Source organism: Zootoca vivipara, chromosome 16 (genome assembly GCF_963506605.1).
Source record: "Zootoca vivipara chromosome 16, rZooViv1.1, whole genome shotgun sequence".
Taxonomy (NCBI): Eukaryota; Metazoa; Chordata; class Lepidosauria; order Squamata; family Lacertidae; genus Zootoca; species Zootoca vivipara.
The window spans coordinates 19,732,348-19,751,997 of NC_083291.1; the positions used below are offsets into that span (position 1 = coordinate 19,732,348).

At 43.8% G+C, this 19,650-nt stretch overlaps 1 protein-coding gene across 3 annotated transcripts in view; it reads right to left on the reverse strand.

Moving 5' to 3' along the window:
- Positions 1-3,811: 3,811 nt before the first annotated feature.
- GAK (cyclin G associated kinase) overlaps positions 3,812-19,650 on the reverse strand; it is an 82,107-nt gene continuing 66,268 nt past the window's right edge. For all 3 annotated transcript variants that reach the window (XM_035097131.2, XM_060268677.1, XM_060268676.1), the window contains exons 23-28: positions 18,000-18,137; positions 16,221-16,340; positions 15,234-15,473; positions 14,521-14,669; positions 12,910-13,086; positions 3,812-9,201 (exon numbers count right to left, since the gene is read on the reverse strand). In XM_035097131.2, the coding sequence (XP_034953022.1) occupies positions 9,100-9,201; positions 12,910-13,086; positions 14,521-14,669; positions 15,234-15,473; positions 16,221-16,340; positions 18,000-18,137 (926 nt within the window). In that variant the 3' untranslated portion in view covers positions 3,812-9,099. The remainder of the gene's footprint in view (positions 9,202-12,909; positions 13,087-14,520; positions 14,670-15,233; positions 15,474-16,220; positions 16,341-17,999; positions 18,138-19,650) is intronic.

Genomic DNA, 19,650 nt, shown 5'->3' on the forward strand with positions numbered 1-19,650 from the left:
GGATGGAGGTCCTTCAAAACAAGAATCTGCAGTTTTCTTTTCATGTGTATTTAGTGGTAGGGGAATGGAGGGAAAAGAAAGGAGCATTTAAGCTTATAAGAAGTTGTGGTTAGATTGCCAGCTGAGCAAGAGAGCAATGGGTGGGAGAAGGGACTCAAGCAATGGAGGCTGATCCATTCTAGGGCGAGGCACTATCCCAACTGTCTCAGCCGGTCCAACCCTGCCTCCCCTCCTGTTTACAACCAGCCCAGGGAGTGGAAATACATGTCAGTTACCCTCAGTCTCAGTGTTGCCCCTTGCGGAATGCAGCAGGGAGGACGATGGGAACAAACCTAGAATTCATTGGCTCTGGCGCCACCTGCTGTTGACCTCCCTGCCTTCTGCCCAACCAGTTGCAATGGGCTGTCAACACACACAATGCAAGCTGGAATAATAATAATAATAAATTTTTATACCCCACCCTCCCCAGTCAAAACCCGGGCTCAGGGCGGCTCACACCATGTGGGTCACCTCCAGACTTTTAGGAAAGACTCCAATGCATACTGGAAATTTAGGTTTGCACAGTTCTTGGACTGCACTGACATCAACAAGATAGTGCTGAAGAAAAGGTTTCTGCTGCTACTCTGGTTGGCTTCAATACAATAAATGCGGAATGGGATGCTATAAGAACATAAGAAGCACTCTGCTGGATCAGGCCAAGGCCCATCTGGTCCAGCATCCTGTTATCACAGTAGCCAACAAGATGGCTGATTGCGTCCTTTGCCTCAGATGGCAAGAGGTCTTGCGGCAGCCTTGAGTCAGTTCAACACAGTTATGTTTCATGTATCGGTTTATGTACACAGTTTAAAGCAATGCAAAACAGGGCAGTGTGTTCACCCACCACAATCCATACACCACACGTTACCAAACTGTACACACCCAATTAACAACCTCCTCCTTTTTATAAGGATGAATAAGGAAAGCGATGTTCTGCTTTTGTTTTGTTTTTTAATGATTGAATCATGATAATTTCAAAGTAAAGTACTTTGATTGAGCACATTATGTGCCAAACATTCGAACAGATTATCTGCAATTGTTTACAAGGTGCAACCTCAGACAATGCTCATTTTATATACACACACATTTATACATTTTTTTTCATTTGACTGTTACCAAAATTACTCAGCACATAACAATTCCCATGAAGAGGGGAAAAAATAAGATTTAGGTTTCCCTTTGCCCATCCACTTACCAACCCCAACCCTCCACCACCCCCCCCCAAAAAAACCCAAAACAGACAGACTACCTATAAGACAAGGACATGAAATGGTGGCATGTCATGGAGTAAATAAAATCCTCATTCATTGTTCCTCAGTTTCATGAAACAATGTACAGTACATTCACCAAAAGATAAGATTGCCAAAAGTGTCCGCAATGCTCCTGTTTTGATTTTTTTTTTAAAAAAAGTTTAAATACATGCATCCTTCATAAAAACAGTTGCATTAATAATTTGAAGTTTGATTCTGAAACACAAGAGCCATTTGGAAATAAGAGCCAAAAACGAGAAATCAAGTATGCGGAAATCAAGCACCCCCATACACCTTCCCATACAAATGTAATAGATCCCTTTTTTATTGCCTTAATATAGTTGATCTTAAAAAGCATTTTATACCCATTGCTTAATATTTTGCACCTACTGCACTGGTCAACGAAGCAATCCTAAGTGGCAGGTGGCCACTCCGGATATTCCAAAGAATTCACTTCAAAGCCATAAAAGCAATGCAAAAATCAACCCGAGAAAAAGTGATTCAGTCATCTTTTGCTTCGGATTGCTTAGCGGGGTAGCTAAAAAGAAAAAAAAAGGAATTACAGGGTGTCTAACTGTGTCAATAATGCCAGGGCTTGTAGCAGGACCTTCAGCCTGTGGGTGGCCCTAACTGGAGTTAACCCAGATCTACATGTTTGTATGTTCTACAGCAGTGGTTCCTAATTGGTGGTCCATCAACCCGATAGTCAACGTGGCACCATTCACATAACAAAAAATAGCATAGAGCTATCAATGTTTTCAAAAGTAGGGATTCCCTGGCTTGGCCTTTGGGGGGGGGGGAAGGGGTCTGCAGTACTTAGCTAATGGGGAACCAATGCTCAGTCTACAGCCTTCTTCAGGCAGGGAGAATAGATAAGTGCAACACCACCCTCTGTGAATGGCAGGCAGCAGGGGAGGGGCTCTGGATTGGTCAAGTCATATATAAATACAAGGAGTCTTTAAGGACTCTTGGTTGGACAAACCCATTCCAGGCAGGTTCCTAGCTTGGCCCAACCTCGGTTCACCTGTATGTATTCATGCCAGCTACATATAAGCAAGACTGCCTGCTTGCTAAAGAAAAGAAAGCCAAGATATATTTTTAAAAAAATCAGGTATGCGTTAGCACTGCATCTAACTCAATTTATACGTCTGTGGTTACAGTACTTGTTCCTATGAAACACCCCCATGTGGTGAAAAGTGGATAATACCATGGGGAAAGCAAAACTGGAAGTGTTTTGCAGGATTGGACCACTGATCAATATGTTGGGCAGCTTTCTCTCCCCCTTCCCCTTTCTTAATTCAAAAGAACCTTGGGAAGAAATGGATAAAAGGGGGGGAGCAGCTCTGAAATCAGACAAAAAGCTAGAGATATCAGGCATTAACATTACATTCTGAAATACCATTTTGGGGCTTTGTGGTCTGAGCGATTCCTTTTGATGCCACACTGCCGCTGGGAGAGAAAAGCATAAAGCAGTCTTCACTGAACTGTTTGAAACACTTGGCATGGAGAGCCTGGATAGCTCAGCTGGTTAGAGCAAGGCACAGATAACGCCAAGGTTGCAGGTTCAATCCCTGTATGGGACAGCTGCATATTCCTGCATTGCAGGGGGTCCGACTAGATGAGACATAGAGAAACTCCGGCCCTCCAGATGTTTGGGACTACAATTCCCATCATCCCTGACCACTGGTCTTGTTAGCTAGGGATGATGGGTATTGTAGTCCCAAACATCTGGAGGGCTGGAGTTTGCCTATACTGTACCTGGACTAGATGATCCATGGGTTGCCTTCGAACGCTACACTTCTATGTTCCTCCCATGACTTGTAGAGCAAGTGTGGTTTCTCACCCCCCCCCAATCCGCCCATTTCACAGATTGCCCAGAGCCCCACTGATCTCCGCGAGTCCATGGTGAGAAAAGCTATTCTTGTACAGCTGGAGCTGACTTGCTAGGCCGCAGTGTCTGCGATTCAGCCAGTGGGCAGGGAAACCGTAGCTCAGCGGTAAACCACAGGTTTGGCATGCGGAAGGTTCAATGTTCAGTCCAGCTAAGAAAGAGTCAGGGAGCAGGTGATGAGACAGTCCCAGGGGAGGTGCTACCAGACAGAGTAGACAACACTGGACTAGATGGACCAAGAGTCTTGGTGTCATGGCAATGTCTTGTGCTAAGCTGTGACCTCCAAACACATACAGTACCCACAGCACGTACATCCCACAGAAATCATAGGAGCGAGTGAGAGTCTCAACGGCTGCATCAAGGGTCCTCAGTAGCCATATTAGAAATGAACTTTCCTTTAGACAACAGGGAGGAGTTGCGACAATTGGCTCCTAATTCAAAGAGGCATTAACATAGCCTAGAAGTTCAGAACTGCTTCTGGCTCCAGGGAAGACCCTGTAGGCACGCCAAACATCCGAAGGCAGTCTGTTGTCACTGGGGATATTTTAAGCACAGATGCACACCTCCACTTCTAACTCCCTTATAAAATATCCACCTTTCTTCCATCCCTCGTAACACTGTTGTTTTTTTAAAAAAATAAAATAAACATCCTTTACACCAGTTGGTAACATTTAAATAGATTTGTATTTTACCAAAACCACAATATAGGCGGCCTTAAAATAAAATAGTCAGAGAAGTATAAAACTGCTTAAAACTTAAACTGAAAATTTCACTCCTTGCCCATTGTTTCAAAGCAACTTTTATTTTGATACCGTGTTACAATAATATACCAGAGCCAAATAGTCTTCAAAACAGGTGTGCCTTCTTTCAAAATTAAAGACTGTACTCCCACTTATTACCCTTCCCTTTCGCCATTCTCCTAATGCCTCTCTTACTACTGAAATTCAGACTGCAGACATCTGGGCAAGGACCTGCCTTTCATCTCACATTGCTCTGTAAAAGAACCATTAACACGGACGGAGCAATATTCATCTCATTTAAAGTACTTCTTACCCGAGTGCTCAATGCAGATGGCACTATAAATTTCCACCCACCACCAAAGGTGCAAAACAACTCTTCAAATCTGGTCTAGCAGCCCAACCACTTTATCAAAATAAAATGATACACTCGGGCTGCAGCATTTGAAACAATGGATTTTCCTTTAAACGAGAAATGTGTTCTCCCTCACCAAATGGCATGATCTATCCACCTTTCACGCAGCCACGAAACTCTGAACTTCTGTGGAACTCTTACAAACACACCCATTCTATAATAATAATAATAATTATAATAATAATAATAATAATAATTTATTATTTATACCCCAACCATCTGGCTGGGTTTCCCCAGCTACTCTGGGCGGCTTCCAACAGAAAAATAAAATACAATAATTTATTAAACATTAAAAGCCTCCCTAAACAGGGCTGCCTTCAGATGTCATCTAAAAATCTGGTAGCTGTTTTTCTCTTTGACATCTGATGGGAGGGTGTTCCACAGGGCAGGCGCCACTACCAATAAGGCCCTCTGCCTGGTTCCCTGTAACTTGGCTTCTCGCAACGAGGGAACCGCCAGAAGGCCCTCGGTGCTGGACCTCAGTGTCCAGGCAGAACAATGGGGTGGAGACACTCCTTCAGGTATACTGGACTGAGGCCGTTTAGGGCTTTAAAGGTCAGTACCAACACTTTGAATTGTGCTCGGAAACGTCCTGGGAGCCAGTGTAGATCTTTCAAGACTGGTGTTATGTGGTCTCGGCAGCCGCTCCTAGTCACCAGTCTAGCTAGTTGTAGTTTCCGGGTCACCTTCAAAGGTAGCCCCACATAGAGCGCATTGCAGTAGTCCAAGCAAGAGATAACTAGAGCATGCACCACTCTAGTGAGACAGTCCGCGGGCAGGTAGGGTCTCAGCCTGCATACCAGATGGAGCTGATAGACAGCTGCCCTGGACGCAGAATTGACCTGCACCTCCATGGACAGCTGTGAGTCCAAAATGACTCCCAGGCTGCCCACCTGGTCCTTCAGGGGCACAGTTACCCCATTCAGGACCAGGGAATCCTCCACACCTGCCCGCCTCCTGTCCCCCACGAACAGTACTTCTGTCTTGTCAGGATTCAACCTCAATCTGTTAGCCGCCATCCCTCCTCCAACCGCCTCCAGGCACTCACACAGGACCTTCACCGCCTTCACTGGTTCTGATTTGAAAGAGAGGTAGAGCTGGGCATCATCCGCATACTGGTGGACACCCAGCCCAAACCCCCTGATGATCTCTCCCAGGAGCCGCATGTAGATGTTAAAAAGCATGGGGGAGAGAACAGAACCCTGATACACCCCACAAGTGAGAGCCACAATAAAAGCACTGGGGCGGGGAGAGGTGGGAGAAGAGAATATCAACTGTTTCTAAAACGTTCCGCAGAGTTCTGAGTTGAGGCCTGAGACTGGAGCAGGGGCATAGTGTGGAGAGAAATCTGTAGTCCTCACTGTTGTTGAGATCATCCTAAAAATATCCCGGAAGTTCTGCCTTTACTTTTGAGATGGTTCACACAGGTGTCACCGCAATTGGTTTTTCTTTGGCAGGAACCAAGATGGGAAGGATTAACATGGAAGTCACTCTTTGAAGACAGGCTGGCCATCGAAACCGGAAGCATCAAGTTCCTAATATTGTGTTGCTAGAACCTTGCCAATATTTTGACATCACACTGTGCACTTCTCTGTCCCACACCACTGGCTGGTGAGGAAACACACAGAAAGAAAGAGGAAATCATTTTGCTCCCGATTACAGGGGTGGGACCTGGCACAGGGCTGCCTTTTCAACGACAGACCTGTGTTTGTTGAAATGTCTCGTTCACACATGCACAAACCCACCCCTTCTCCCATCATCATTCTGAGAGAGACAAACAAAAGGCAATAATAAAAAAATAGACACTGGTCCCATACGACAGGCTTGAAGTCTGTGTCCATAACTGGAGTTATTATTGAAGGAATCAGCCTCTTCGAGTGAATGTAGCCGCTTAGAGACTACTGAGGTGGATTGATCACAAAGCACCAGACGCAAGGAACACGTTAAAAAGCACATCCTTATGCGATGCTGACTGCACACAAGACTTATGCCCACGTCCACAACAGAGATGACAGGGAGATTGGGGTTTGGACATCCAAATACGGCAGCTGAAATGCTGTTCTGCAGCCCAATCACCCAAAGCAGAATTCTCTCGCGAAAGCAGGAATAGCAGGGCATCTATCTAACTGGGAAAAGCAGTGTGTGACATGCACTGCAGTGCCCTCTGAATTTGTTCTGCCAAATTGGATAGGTATGCGATGCTTTCTCCTTGTTGCTGCCGCCACTGCTAACATAAAGGGCTGGGCTGCCATCAATGTACAACATTTCTGCCCCGTTCTTAATGATCTCTCCGCCGTGTGACCAATTCTGCCGCTTGGTTCCTTCAGAAATTGCGTGGCTCAAGATCCAGGTTTATATCCAAAAGCTGTGTTAGCAACCCTGCTGACTGAATCTAGGAAGTGTGGCTTCAAACGCCTCCCAAGATAAAATTTTGGTTTGATCAAGGTTAAGGACAGAAACTCTGTTGAGGGGTGCTTAAACAACGAAGGGCCACAAAACTGAAGTTGCATGGAATCTTCTACTAGGGCTATTCTCTCCCTCTGTCCCAGCAGCTTAACATAGCCTGTCTTCCACAACTCCCATGTTGGTTCAGCTACACGTAACAGACAGGCCCATAGCTAAGCTCAGAGCCTATTCAGCAATCCAGAGCCCGATGTCACTTGTGCACACAAAGCAGATGTCTCACTGCCCCCAAGTGAAGTGCAATCCCATTTATTTTTCACACCTATGACTACCAGTTACAGGCTGAAGCGCCTGCTTGTTTCAATATGGCCTACCTAAGTGTGTATGTGTGAACTATGAGTCAATAAAGAGTAGTTTAGCTTATGCATGCTATTTTGGAGATAGCCAAGAAATGGCCACACACTTGATCAGCCTTTCCAGGGCCTTATAAAGTACGAGAGAGAAAAAATACCTGCAGTTTCACACATGAGGGGGGGGAAAGGAAATTCTTTTCAAAAAGTTGTAACTGATACACATTCTTCACTTCAGTATTATCTCTTTGGGCTTGGACATCTTCCCCAGGCTGACAGCCACGTTGCATGACCGAGTTTGATCGCTCTGGTTGTATCCCAAAGTACATTTCTTCCCTGCCTCCTCTAAGTCCACTCTCTACAGAATAGAGCAGCACTGACTGAGAATACTATAGAATTAGCAAGTAATTTGGCAGGTCTCTGTTTGCTGCAGCGTGGGTGGAAGGATAGGAGAGGTCTAACTTTGTACCAACTTTGATCAGAAAGCTGCTTGCCAGAAAAAAGCACTGCTCCCTAACAATGCCAGGAATTCTCCTCTGTGGCAGAACCAGAATGAATAAACCTTGATTGGCTTGCAGACGGATTTAAAAGTGGAATCCACCTGAAAGCTACACTGTATATTGAAAAGATGCCACCACAACCTAGACAACATATCGCTGATTGAATACAGAGCTGGTCTTGATGCTCAGCAGAGAATATTGTGCTCAATTCTTCGTTTTTTAGGTGAGACCAATCACCGGGCAAACAGTGTATTTTCCTTTACCATAGAACTAGCTGGTATATTCAGGGATATGTCAAGGCTTCAAGACAGTACATAGATCATCATCCTGTTGTTTGATCCACACGCATGAACTTCCAGAATCAACAGGCTTTCAGACACGTGGGGGGAAGTTGTCCCTGGTTGGCAAAAAGTGCACACACACCTTTCCAAATGCAGCTATGTGATGCAACACATATCCTTTTCAGCCTATCAAAAGCAAAAAAAAGTAAACCACTGGGCTCACAATTCAAGTCTCAGCATATGTGTCAACCTGCCAACTTAACAATTCAATTATGCCAACAGAAGGCACATATACCATCGAGGAGAGTAGGAGACAATGCAAATATATATAATTTCAAACAAACATTTTGGAATAAATATTTAAAGTCTTGCCTCAAAGGAGATCATAATAAATAGGACAAGACCATGCAATCCTTAAATTAAAGCCAAACTCTGCCTCCATCTTTACATATATATAAAAAAAAATGGGGGGGCGACCACAAACACATCAAAGAGTCATTCATGTCTTTTCTTCCCCACCAAATGGGACTGTTTTGGCTAAGCTACTGTTGATGCAGTGTAAGGAACGCAGGTGTTGTCAGAAAAAAAAATGTTTTAATTATTTACAGAATGATTACCGGAATGATTACATGAAATACCAAAGAAAAATGTACACCTCGCACAGAAACCAGAAAAAGAGATGCTGAGCAAACTCACAGCTGATAAGGTAAACTAAAGCACTTTGAATAAGGCAAACATGTAAATTTAAAAAGAGGAAAACGAAAACAAAAAAACAACCAAGACAAATCATAAAGACTACATAGAGGGGGGGAATAGAAATGCAAATTGAGGCTGGGTGTTTCCTCAAACAAAGGGAACACAAAACACACACACACACACAAAAGGGATTTGAAATGGATGATGCTTCCCATAGAAAATCTTGCCCACGCTAGCCGCCATCATTAAAATTACATGTGTGTTCAAACCCTCTCTCAGATGGCTTGGAACTTTCCACTCTCAGGGCACCACCTTCCGAGTGTCGATGGCCCCAAAGTGCCATTTGTGCACTGTGTCCTACAAGACACACCCCGTTTGTGAGAGTGTATAGATTCAAAGTGTGCAAGAACCGGGAAAACGTTCCCTGCCCCCCCTCCCCTCCTCAACCTAAGGAGGTGACACTATAACAGCACTCAGAAGATTCGGTTTTTGCTGCAAATACATTTTGAAATCCACCCCCGCTTTCAAAAAGGGAGCATCTTAGAAAAGTGATTTTGATCCTTGGTTTTCAAATTCTGACCACGCGTCGCTCAGTTCCATGAAGATCATTTTGGCGTATTGTTCGTAAGGTTGCCCCGTGGCCTGTAAGGAAGCAAAACAGAGCAGGAGTTACAGGAAACGTGGGTGTTTTCACTCCAAACGTGAACCAAGCAAGAATCCTCCGAGTGCAGGTGTGCTGCCAACACAGCAATTCTGCAGCCATGATACAAATGTACAAACAGTCCGCCCCTTCCCTGACTTGGGAGTGTCTGGTCAGAAATCTTGGAATCATGGAAGATATCAAAACACCTTGCCTGCCTCTTCTGCATCATTGGCTAGGCTTAGAATCATAGAGTCATGACATTGTAGAGTAAGAAAGGGACCGCGGGGGTCATCTAGTCGAACCCCCTGCAATGCAGGAATCTGTTGCCCAACATGGGGCTCGAACCCGCGATCCCAAGAATGAGCTATCCCAACAGGAAGTCTCCACGTAATCCTTCCACCTCCAACTGAACATTCTCGAGAGTCGAGTCAAGTGACAGTTGCCTGTAACAGCTCCATTAAAGGAAAGCAGACCTCCCCCCACCCCCACCGGAAAAGGGCTGCCTCTGAAGACAGTTCAGAAACTTCAGCTGGTGCAGAATTCAGTGGCCAGGTTGCTCATCGGAGCAAGACAGTTTGAGCATATTACACCAATCCTGGTCCAACTGCACTGGCTACCAATTAGTTTCCGGGCCCAATTCGAAGTGTTGGTTTTGACCTATAAAGCCTTAAACGGGCTCAGGACTGCAATACCCCAAGGACCGCCTCTTCCCATATGAACCTACCTAGACCCAAAGACAGGCACCCCCAAACTTCGGCCCTCCAGATGTTTTGGACTACAATTCCCAACATCCCTGACCACTGGTCCTGTTAGCTAGGGATCATGGGAGTTGTAGGCCAAAACATCTGGAGGGCCGCAGTTTGGGGGTGCCTGCCCTAAGATCATCTTCTGAGGCCCTCCTCCATGTGCCTCCCTCCTCAAGAGGTCCGGAGAGTGGCAACACGAGAAGGGGCCTTCTCTGCAGTGGCCCCCTGCCTGTGCAATGCTTTCCCCAGCGAAGTTCGCCTAGCGCCTTCATTATGCACCTTTCCGCGCCAGGCAAAAACATTCCTTTTAAACCAGGCCTTTGGTTGATCTCTTTGACATCCTACGCCCTTTCAAAATGTGGCTCCTTTTTTGGGGGGGGGGATCGTTATTGGGTTGTTGTTTTTATTCTCATTATATATGTTGTGAAATTTTCTGCGAACCGCCCTGAGACCTCTGGGTATAGGGCGGTATAAAAACTCAATAAATAATAACAATAAACAACAACAACATTACAGAGGGAAACAGTAACACACCTTATCTAAGCAGCTCAAGCTGTCGCTTACTATGAGGTAGAGATGCTGTGGGGACAATATGCCAGCCTCACGTTTAAGCACTTGCACTGTTGCCATAGGCAACCAGAAATGCCGTGCGGTTCCAAGGCAGGAGTGAGTGAGCAGGCTGGTGGAGGAGGAACAGAGCTCTCCAATCCTTAAATCCAGCACAGGAATGTAGCTAGCTGCTGCTGCAAGCCCCCTTGCAGGCTTATATTTATTTATTTGCAGGCTGGTAATGTTTAGGGCAGTGTTTCTCAAACTTGGCTACCCGTGTCAGTTTGCATTTCTTAGTGTAGAAAGTATTGATCTGATGTGTAGAGTTCTTTCCTATTCTACTTAATCCAAGAGGGTTCTGGAAGCTTCTCTGTGTGAAAGAAACAAGCAGATGGTTCACGATGTTTGGGTTATTCCTTCAGAGAAGCTGAGAACAGCTGGCTTAAACTGGTTCTCTTATCTCTTCTGACAAGGTCACACTGATTATAAAAGTAAGGCCAGAAGGAGCCTGGGTTTTAGTTTCTCTTTCCATCTCTTTTCCTTCTGGTGTGGTGTTCTGTACATAGCATGCTTAGTGTTAAGGTTTAGTCTTATACAGTGGTGCCTCGCAAGACGAAATTAATTTGTTCCACGAGTCGCTTTGCCTTGCGATGAAATTTGCCGCGGCAAAAAAAAAAAACATCCTGCGAAGCACGGCCATAGAAAACTTTGTCTTGCGAGTCACCAAACACATCGCAAAACGCTTTCATCTTGCGAGTTTTTCGTTGCGTGAGGCATTCGTCTTGCGAGGTACCACTGTACGTTATTGTAAGTTAAGTCTGCTGCAACTGGATTTCTTATGAACTGTGCCAATCCTGACTGTATTGGATTTGTGACCATTATGCTCATTTGCCTTCAGTACCAGTAAAGCTTTGCTGGATGAAATACAGTTGTCTCTGGTCTATTTTTGGGGGAATCCTGCAACATGATTACGTTTTTACTCTGCTAACAATACATTGGAATCTGCTCTGGTTCAATACTGAGCGGAATTCCGTGACATCCCAGCTGTTGTGCAACTCCCAACATCCTCGGGATCACTGGTCCTGCTAGCTAAGGATAATGCGATTTGTAGTCCAACAACAGCTGGGGAACCAAGTTAGGGGCTTATCTACAAAGCTTCTGTAAGCTGCCGGGTGTGCTGCCACAGAGCGGATTCAGGAATTGTGCCCAGCTGTAATGGACACTGTGCAAAGGCTGCCTCACGGGTGTTACAAGCTACACACACGGAGGCCAATTCCTATTTCTGAGTTTATTTATTTTTTAAAATGTTATATACCGCTTTTCGAAAACTGCAGAGAGGTAAATGAAATCTCTGTGCAGTTTACAGAGAACAGGAAATGGATATGGACAATGCAAAATAAAAAATAAAATAGAAGGTAAAAGCAATTTCTGCAAAGAATCCACTCGTTAGATGCTCATTATTAGATCACTGCATTTAAGGAAGCTATTGTTGCTGCTATTTATTAAACTTATAAGCACCAAGTCCCTCAAAATGACTTAAAACAATACATGTTAAAACTGGTATAAATCAAAACACAGAAAAACCTAAGAATCATTCATATTTTTAAAAAAGCAGGATCAAAACATCCCACCCACTGAAGGCAGTCACCTGCCTGGCAGAAAAGAAATGTTTTTGTCTGGCATCTACAGGCAAGTAATTATGGTGCCTGTAATTAGAAGAGAGAGGTCTATTCATGCCTGTAATTATGGTGCATGGGGTCATGAAGAGTCGGACACGACTAAACGACTAAACAACAACAACAACAACAACAACAACAACAACAACAACAACAATTATGATGCCAGATGAGGCTCAATAAGGGTAACATTCCACAAGCGGAAAGCAAGTAACCCGGATACCTTTATAGGATTTGGAGGGAAGCACCTAACTTACTCAGGCTTAGAGCCTTCCTTGCTGTTATGGCCCATCTCCCCGCAGTTCCCTGCTCTGGCTAAGAGATGGCAGTAGCAACACATTTAGCATCCCTCTGGTCATCAGTTTTAAGACCCATGGCTGGCTCAAGTCCTGACACGTTTGTTGTGCTGTATGTTCCATTGTGCATTAATTTGGACCTCTGCAATGCCTCCTACAGGCTCTGGTTGAGCTGTCCTTCAGAAGTACCTACCGGGTGGATCACAGAATCAGAGTTGGAAGGGACCCTGAGGATCATCTCGTCCAACCCCCTGCACTGGAGGAATATGCAGCTGTCCCTTATGGGGATCGAACCTGTGACCTTGGCATTATCAGCACCACGCTTTAGCCAACTGAGCTACCCAGCTTAAGCAGGGAGAGCTCAGCACCTTGAATCTACCCTTAGGAATACAGCAGTAATTTGGCACTAGCAGTTTGTGAAATCTGCCAGAAGCACGTACCTTATCTGGATGAACGACAAGCACTGCCTTCCTATAGTACTTCTTGACTTGATCTGGGGTAACCAAGTCAGCCATGCCGACCTGCTTCCATTTGGTCTCTCCTTCCCAAAGCACAGTGTGAAGAGTAGATAATAAAGCTCTTATATTCCTCTCTTTTCCATCAATCCAATCTAGAATCTAGAGAGAGAGAGAGAGAGAGAGAGAGAAGTTCAAACGCAAGTATTGTGTTATTTTATGCACAGTTGACTTGCTGTTATTTTGATTGATTCTAGTTTAGAAATTTTGTATTGTAACTGTTAAGAGTGAATTTCAGTTTAAGTATTATTTGATGATATTTATTTTTATTGTGTACTACGATATTCTAATGGATTAGTGAATACTACTTTATTTGATATAAATTGTTTAAAGTTATGTTTTTAGTATGACATTTCTGTATTGCATCAAGATTGTTATAAGGTGTGTGATCGTTGTTGTTTCTTCAGCTTGTAAACTGCCTTGTGTATTGTAAAATAGAAAGGCAGTGCACAAATTCAAAGTGAAATGAAAAAGAAGTCTAGGTTTTTGGCTCAAGCAGGCAATCCCAAACTCCTCCACCTGTTCACTTCCAACAGAAGAGAGAGGTCTATTCATGCAAAGGAATGCAGCCGCAGAACTTTCTGTCCCTCCCCCTAAAAGAAAACCCTCAAATGAAGAAGCCCTCTCTAGCAGCAGTTCTGGATGTGTGTGTAGGGGGGGGGGTGAAATTATGTGTGTACAGTATGTATGTACTGTACACATGTATGCATGCATGCATCTTCTATCAGTCCTGCTACTCCCTAAAGCACAGGAGGTCTTGTACATTCCCCCTCTGTATTATCTTGCTTGTTGCCTCAAACTCAAACCCAAGCTGTAGAAAACTGTGAACTTCTGAAGCCGAGTGATATGATATGTCTTTCACACCTTAAGGTCTTTTAATTACCTTTTTAAGAGCTCCTTTTAACAGGGGATGCCAAGGACCTTCTGAAAGCCAAGCATGTGCTCTGCCACTGAGCTACAGCCCCACTTAGGGCCAAATCTAGGAGGCTCATTTGGCTTGCACCCCAAGCTCAAAAGAGGCCTCAGGTTTTAGCCACTTGGCGTTTGATAAACTTTGAAACTCGTTTTTATGCGCACCAGACCGAAACGTGACACGCACACTCGGCTTACAGCTGCAAAATTAGGCAAGTCAAATGCATGACTTGGCAAAAGGCACACTTTTTTTATTACATGTTAATGAATTTTGTTGCAGTGTTTAAAATTTTCACAAATATTAATAAAAAGTCTGCCAGTTCTGATGGCACAAGGTTAGACCATGACCTCTCTGGTCAGCTAATTATATAAACAACCCCACTTTTGTTTGGTGCCTTATTTTGTTTTCACAGATCCTCATTTTTATTATTATTATCATGGGCTAGGGGCTTCTGAGAGGGCCTGGCCCCCCACTTTCCCCTCTCAACCAACAGCCATGCATCATCCAGTGACCGCCCTCCTCCACTTTTATGCTTCCACTTCCCCCACTTAGATGGCACGCCGCTGCTTTTCCAAACACCAGACGTTGCAGGATGAGAACTATTTGGTTTAACATCAGCCAACCTTTAGTTTCAGAGGGTCCATATCTTTAGACATTTCTTGCTTTCTCATCTCAGCAATTGTCTTTGGTCCTTTTCTGTCGGTTTTAGCTGCAAACCCTTGATTCGACAAAAGATCCTCAAAATGGCTTTCTGAAACTTTGGGTTTTTGTCCTAGCAAATGAGATAAAGAAGATGAAGCTCCTAGTTCACTAGTAAGTGACACAGAAGTGAAAAGCCTTAAATCATACATATGTACAAGAAGCCACATGCATCATGCTTACATTTCATCCAAACCCTATCACCTGGGGAGGAGTGGCATGGGATCGCACATCAGAAGCAAATGTAATCTTCTGCAAAGGGGCTTTACAGACCAATGCAACGACTAGATAAAAAAAAAATCTTTTCTCCAAGGTATATCATGGATTATGATGATTTTGCTGTACTTTTTTTTTTGCTGGTATATTTTTGCTGCTGTTTAATTTGGGTTTGCTACCTAGGCTATTGTATGGCTTCTGTTGTAATGCGCTGTTCTTTTTTCTGATTCATGCCACTCTTTAGGGTTTCAGATTTTGTTATGTCGTTTGGAGACTCTTGTATGCCAAGCAACTACCGTAATACAGTATAATAATAATAATAATAATAATAATAATAATAATAATAATAAAATTTTTATTTATACCCCGCTCATCTGGCAATATATGCAAATAATAATAATCATCAGGTAGAGGAACATACCAAAGCCAGGTGCCCTGATGCCTCTCTCCTCTCGTCCTCCAATGACACTGAAATTCACACTGTAGTTGGCTTTCGGCTGCGCACTCGGCTTAGCTTGTTCTGGCGCCTTTGGCTGTGCCTGGGGTTGCCACGATGTGCTAGCAGATTGTGTTTTGCTTGCCTGCCATTGGTTCCCTGCTTTCTGAGAGGGAGTGGACTTTGGAGCAAAACTACCGGTTGAGAATCCGCCGCTAGAAGCCCCTGGAAAGCAAGGATCAGGGTTTTGTTTTTTAATTTAAAAAGACATTCCATTTGGTTTAAACCTATGAAAACAAGCATGCCAGCATCTTCTGTGGCAAGGATGGGGAGCCTGTAGTCCTCGCAACGTTGGACTACAACTCCCATCATCCCTCAGCATTGACTGTGGGAACTGAAGCCCAACAATATTTGGAAGGCCACAAGTTCCGCAACCTTGGCTTGTAGCGAGTCATGTAGTGGTTCCTGAATGCATCCCCCGCTCCTCAGCATTACTTCCCAAAGATGGTCATAACTTGACAAGCAACCAAATTCAGACTCCAGGATGCAAATCTTATGGCATGATGCTGCTTGGTTTCAACTTTCTGCCTAGATCTCTCAGATTCACCCTTTCTGTAAATCTGGCTTTTTGTGCAGAACCCAAAATGTAGAAGACTACGGCACGTCTTCCTTCACAAGTTTAAAAGCCTTTGGTGGCCTTGTACAAAAAGCCTACAAGCACCAAACATGACAGCTAACACTCAGATCTGAACACGTTCTCTGCATGGCTGGTTTGAGGAGTGATGAGAGGGAAAGCCCCACAGCACAGAGGGGTTTCCTGCAGAGGTGCCCCAGTAAGCTGAACAAAAAGCAAACACCAAACAAAGTAAGCAAGGACTCTTGTATCGAAATGACCACATTTTTCTTATACAGACCCGCTCCAGCATTTTAACTACCCTACATTATCCACCCTAAATGCACTTAAACACTTACCTGGGAGGCCGGTTCTCAGGTTAGCAAGGTCAGCAAAAGGGTCAAAGTTCTGTGATTTTGCTTGACTGAATGAAAGGCCTGAAGTGGCATTTGTGGGTCCTCCTGTCGTAAAAGCTGGGCCTATGTAATAAGACACAATTATTACGCTCTACAAAATATCACATGGGTGGCTGCAAATACTGCTATGCCACACTATTCAGCATTCTTCAATCAATGGATGAAATATGCTTCTGTTCATTCCTTACGATTGACACTTTCGCATGCTATGATCTGTATATGTATATATGTGTACACACACAAAACTCGGAAAATTAGAATATCATCAAAAACTGCATTTATTTAATGCAATTTATTTATTTATTTATTTATACAAATGCTTTCTTTTGGAAATTCTACAGTAATAAAACAAATTTATAACTGACCCACCTAACGACAAATAATTACAATTACAACAAATAAAGGCTTGACATATCTTGCTTTGCATGTCATGCATCTATCTCATATATTGGTTTCACCTTTTAAGTTGCATTACTGAAATAAATGCACTTTTCGATGATATTCTAATTTTCCAAGTTTCACATGTATATATGGCTTTTTGTTTAACGATGAGCGGCACTTGGGAATTTTTATCTTTCCTGCTCTAATCCGTATTGAATTAAGGATGTTTACATTTTGGTGTTAATTTTTATCTGTGTGCTTTTTACATCGAACCACGCACTCACCTAAAACAATATCAGTTTATATTGTTCCAGGTGAACATGACTGCTAAAAAAGCATGCTAGGCTGTGCCTTGTGTATGCTGTCAACATTCAGTTAATGCTTTAGAACAGGCATCCCCAAACTGCGGCCCTCCAGATGTTTTGGCCTACAACTCCCATGATCCCTAGCTAACAAGACCAGTGGTCAGGGATGATGGGAATTGTAGTCCAAAACATCTGGCGGGCCGAAGTTTGGGGATGCCTGCTTTAGAAAGAATATGGCAGGGACAGCTGCATTGCTAACCACAGTTATTAGTTACAGGTAGGTAGCCGTGTTGGTCTGCCGTAGTCGAAACAAAAAAATAAATAAATAATTCCTTCCAGCAGCACCTTAGAGACCAACTAAGTTTGTCATTGGTATGAGCTTTCGTGTGCATGCACACTTCTTCAGATACACTGAAACAGAAGTCACCAGACCCTTATGTATAGTCAAAAGGTGGGGAGGGGTATTACTCAGAAGGGTGGTGGGAATGGGTGAGTGGCTGATAGGAGTGGTAAACTACTATCCTAAAGAAGTGTGCATGCACACGAAAGCTCATACCTATGACAAACTTAGTTGGTCTCTAAGGTGCTACTGGAAGGAATTTTTTTTAATATTTGGTTTCGACACAGTTATTAGGCTATCTGTCAGTATGCTTTTTATTATGCTTATATTACATTGATGTTCTGCAATGTGTTTTTAACGTTGTACACTGCCCTGGGAACTTTTGATAAAGGGGGGGATATAAATTGAATAAATAAGAGTAATAATAATAATAATAATAATAATAAACTGCCTTGCATGCAGAAGGCCTCACTCAGGTTCAATCCCCGGCATCTCCAGGCTGAGCTGGGAGAGACTCCTATCTGACAGCCGCTGCTACTCTATGTCATGGGCTTGGTATAAGGCAGCTTCCTATGTTATTTGATAAAAATCCAAGACTATTACGTGACCAAGTGTTTCACATACACACAATGGTTTGGTAGCTCTGCGTATACCGTCAGCTGCCAAATAAAAGTAAGCGACTCCCTTGCACGATACCTTCCAAAGTGGACTTCTTTGGTGGTGCGGGCGCCGCAGTGCTAATTGCCGGGGCATCTGCCCAGGAATCCCAGCCACCTAGGAGGTCAGGCTGGCTTGCGGAGGAAGCCATTTTAGGTGGGTCTGGTGCCAAATTCCCTAGAGGGATGCAAATCAAAATTCATGGATAAGGTAAAAGCAAGCAGGTAACGCTGCATAATCTTAGCAAGGAATATGATTCAAATGCAGCAATTATACTGGATTTTTTTTTTAAAAAAAGGTTATCTCTTAGAAATCAATTAGTTTGTTACACACACACACACCAAGTGGTAAATAAACAATCACTCTAAATCTGTTTCCACACATACTGAGAAACATGAACCCCCATATTGAGAAATAGTAATAGTAATAGTAATAATAATAATAATAATAATAATAATAATAATAATAATAATAATAATTTATTTGTACCCTGCCCATCTGGCTGGGTTTCCCCAGCCACTCTGGGCGGCTTCCAACAAAGATTAAAATACATTTAAATGTCACCCATTAAAAACTTCCCTAAACAGGGCTGCTTTCAGATGTTTTCTAAATGTCAGGTAGTTGTTTATCTCTTTGACATCTGATGGGAGGGCATTCCACAGGGCGGGCGCCACTACCGAGAAGGCCCTCTGCCTGGTTCCCTGTAGCTTTCCTTCTCGCATTGAGGGAACCACCAGAAGGCCCCGAGAGCTGGACCTCAGTGTCCAGGCAGAACGATGGGGGTGAAGACGCTCCTTCAGGTATACTGGGCCAAGGCCGTTTAGGGAACTCTAGAAGGTTCTGTGGTGCTTTCATTCACAATAGTACACCATAGTTTAGTGCAGCGATGGAGAACCTGTAGTCTAGATGCTGCTGAACTACAACTCCCCTCATACCTGACTGCTGCTGATGTTGCAGGAGTAAAACAACACCTGCAAGGCAACAGATTTCCCATCTATGGTTTAGTGTTGTAAGGCTGAGCCTGACCTTCTCCAAAGTACACACACGCCTTTTCCTCTGGTTTGGCATGGCCGTGTGGTTGGAAGCTTCTGTTTCTTTTTCGGATCAAACCACAGCTTGTTGCATCACCCAAACCCTAAACTTTCATTACTCTTAAAACAAGCCTGGTTCATCTACTGTTTATTTCGGAAAGTCGCCCCGTGTGTTTGGATACAACAGTAGGGCACTTTGAATCAAGATGCTGAGCTGAACCTTTCAAAACTTCCAAAAAAGTTATGGATTTCTTAGAATTCTCAAGCAATGCTGCTGGGCCCGAGGCTGCTAGTAAACTATGGTCTAAAAGTGGCGGGTCTTTCCACTAACCATAAAAAAACCAGTATATGGTAATATTCTTATTATGGTGTCTGTGTCCTGCCTTTCCTTGAAGAAGTTCAAGGGATACATGAAGGAAGGTGTAAGCTAAGAGACATGATTTTCCAAAGGTCACACTGTGAATTTCATGACCAAGTTGGAACATGAATTTCCGGTTTCCCTCATACGAAACCCCACACAGCCTATCTTCCAGGCTCAATGCCGACTACTCTTTTGAACGTGGCCAACTATGTCAAATATATAAGAACTTGCCAGGCATTTCTTGCAAGCTCTGTCAGCCTGAAGCAGGATGAAAAGTTTTCGATGTTACTATCTTGAT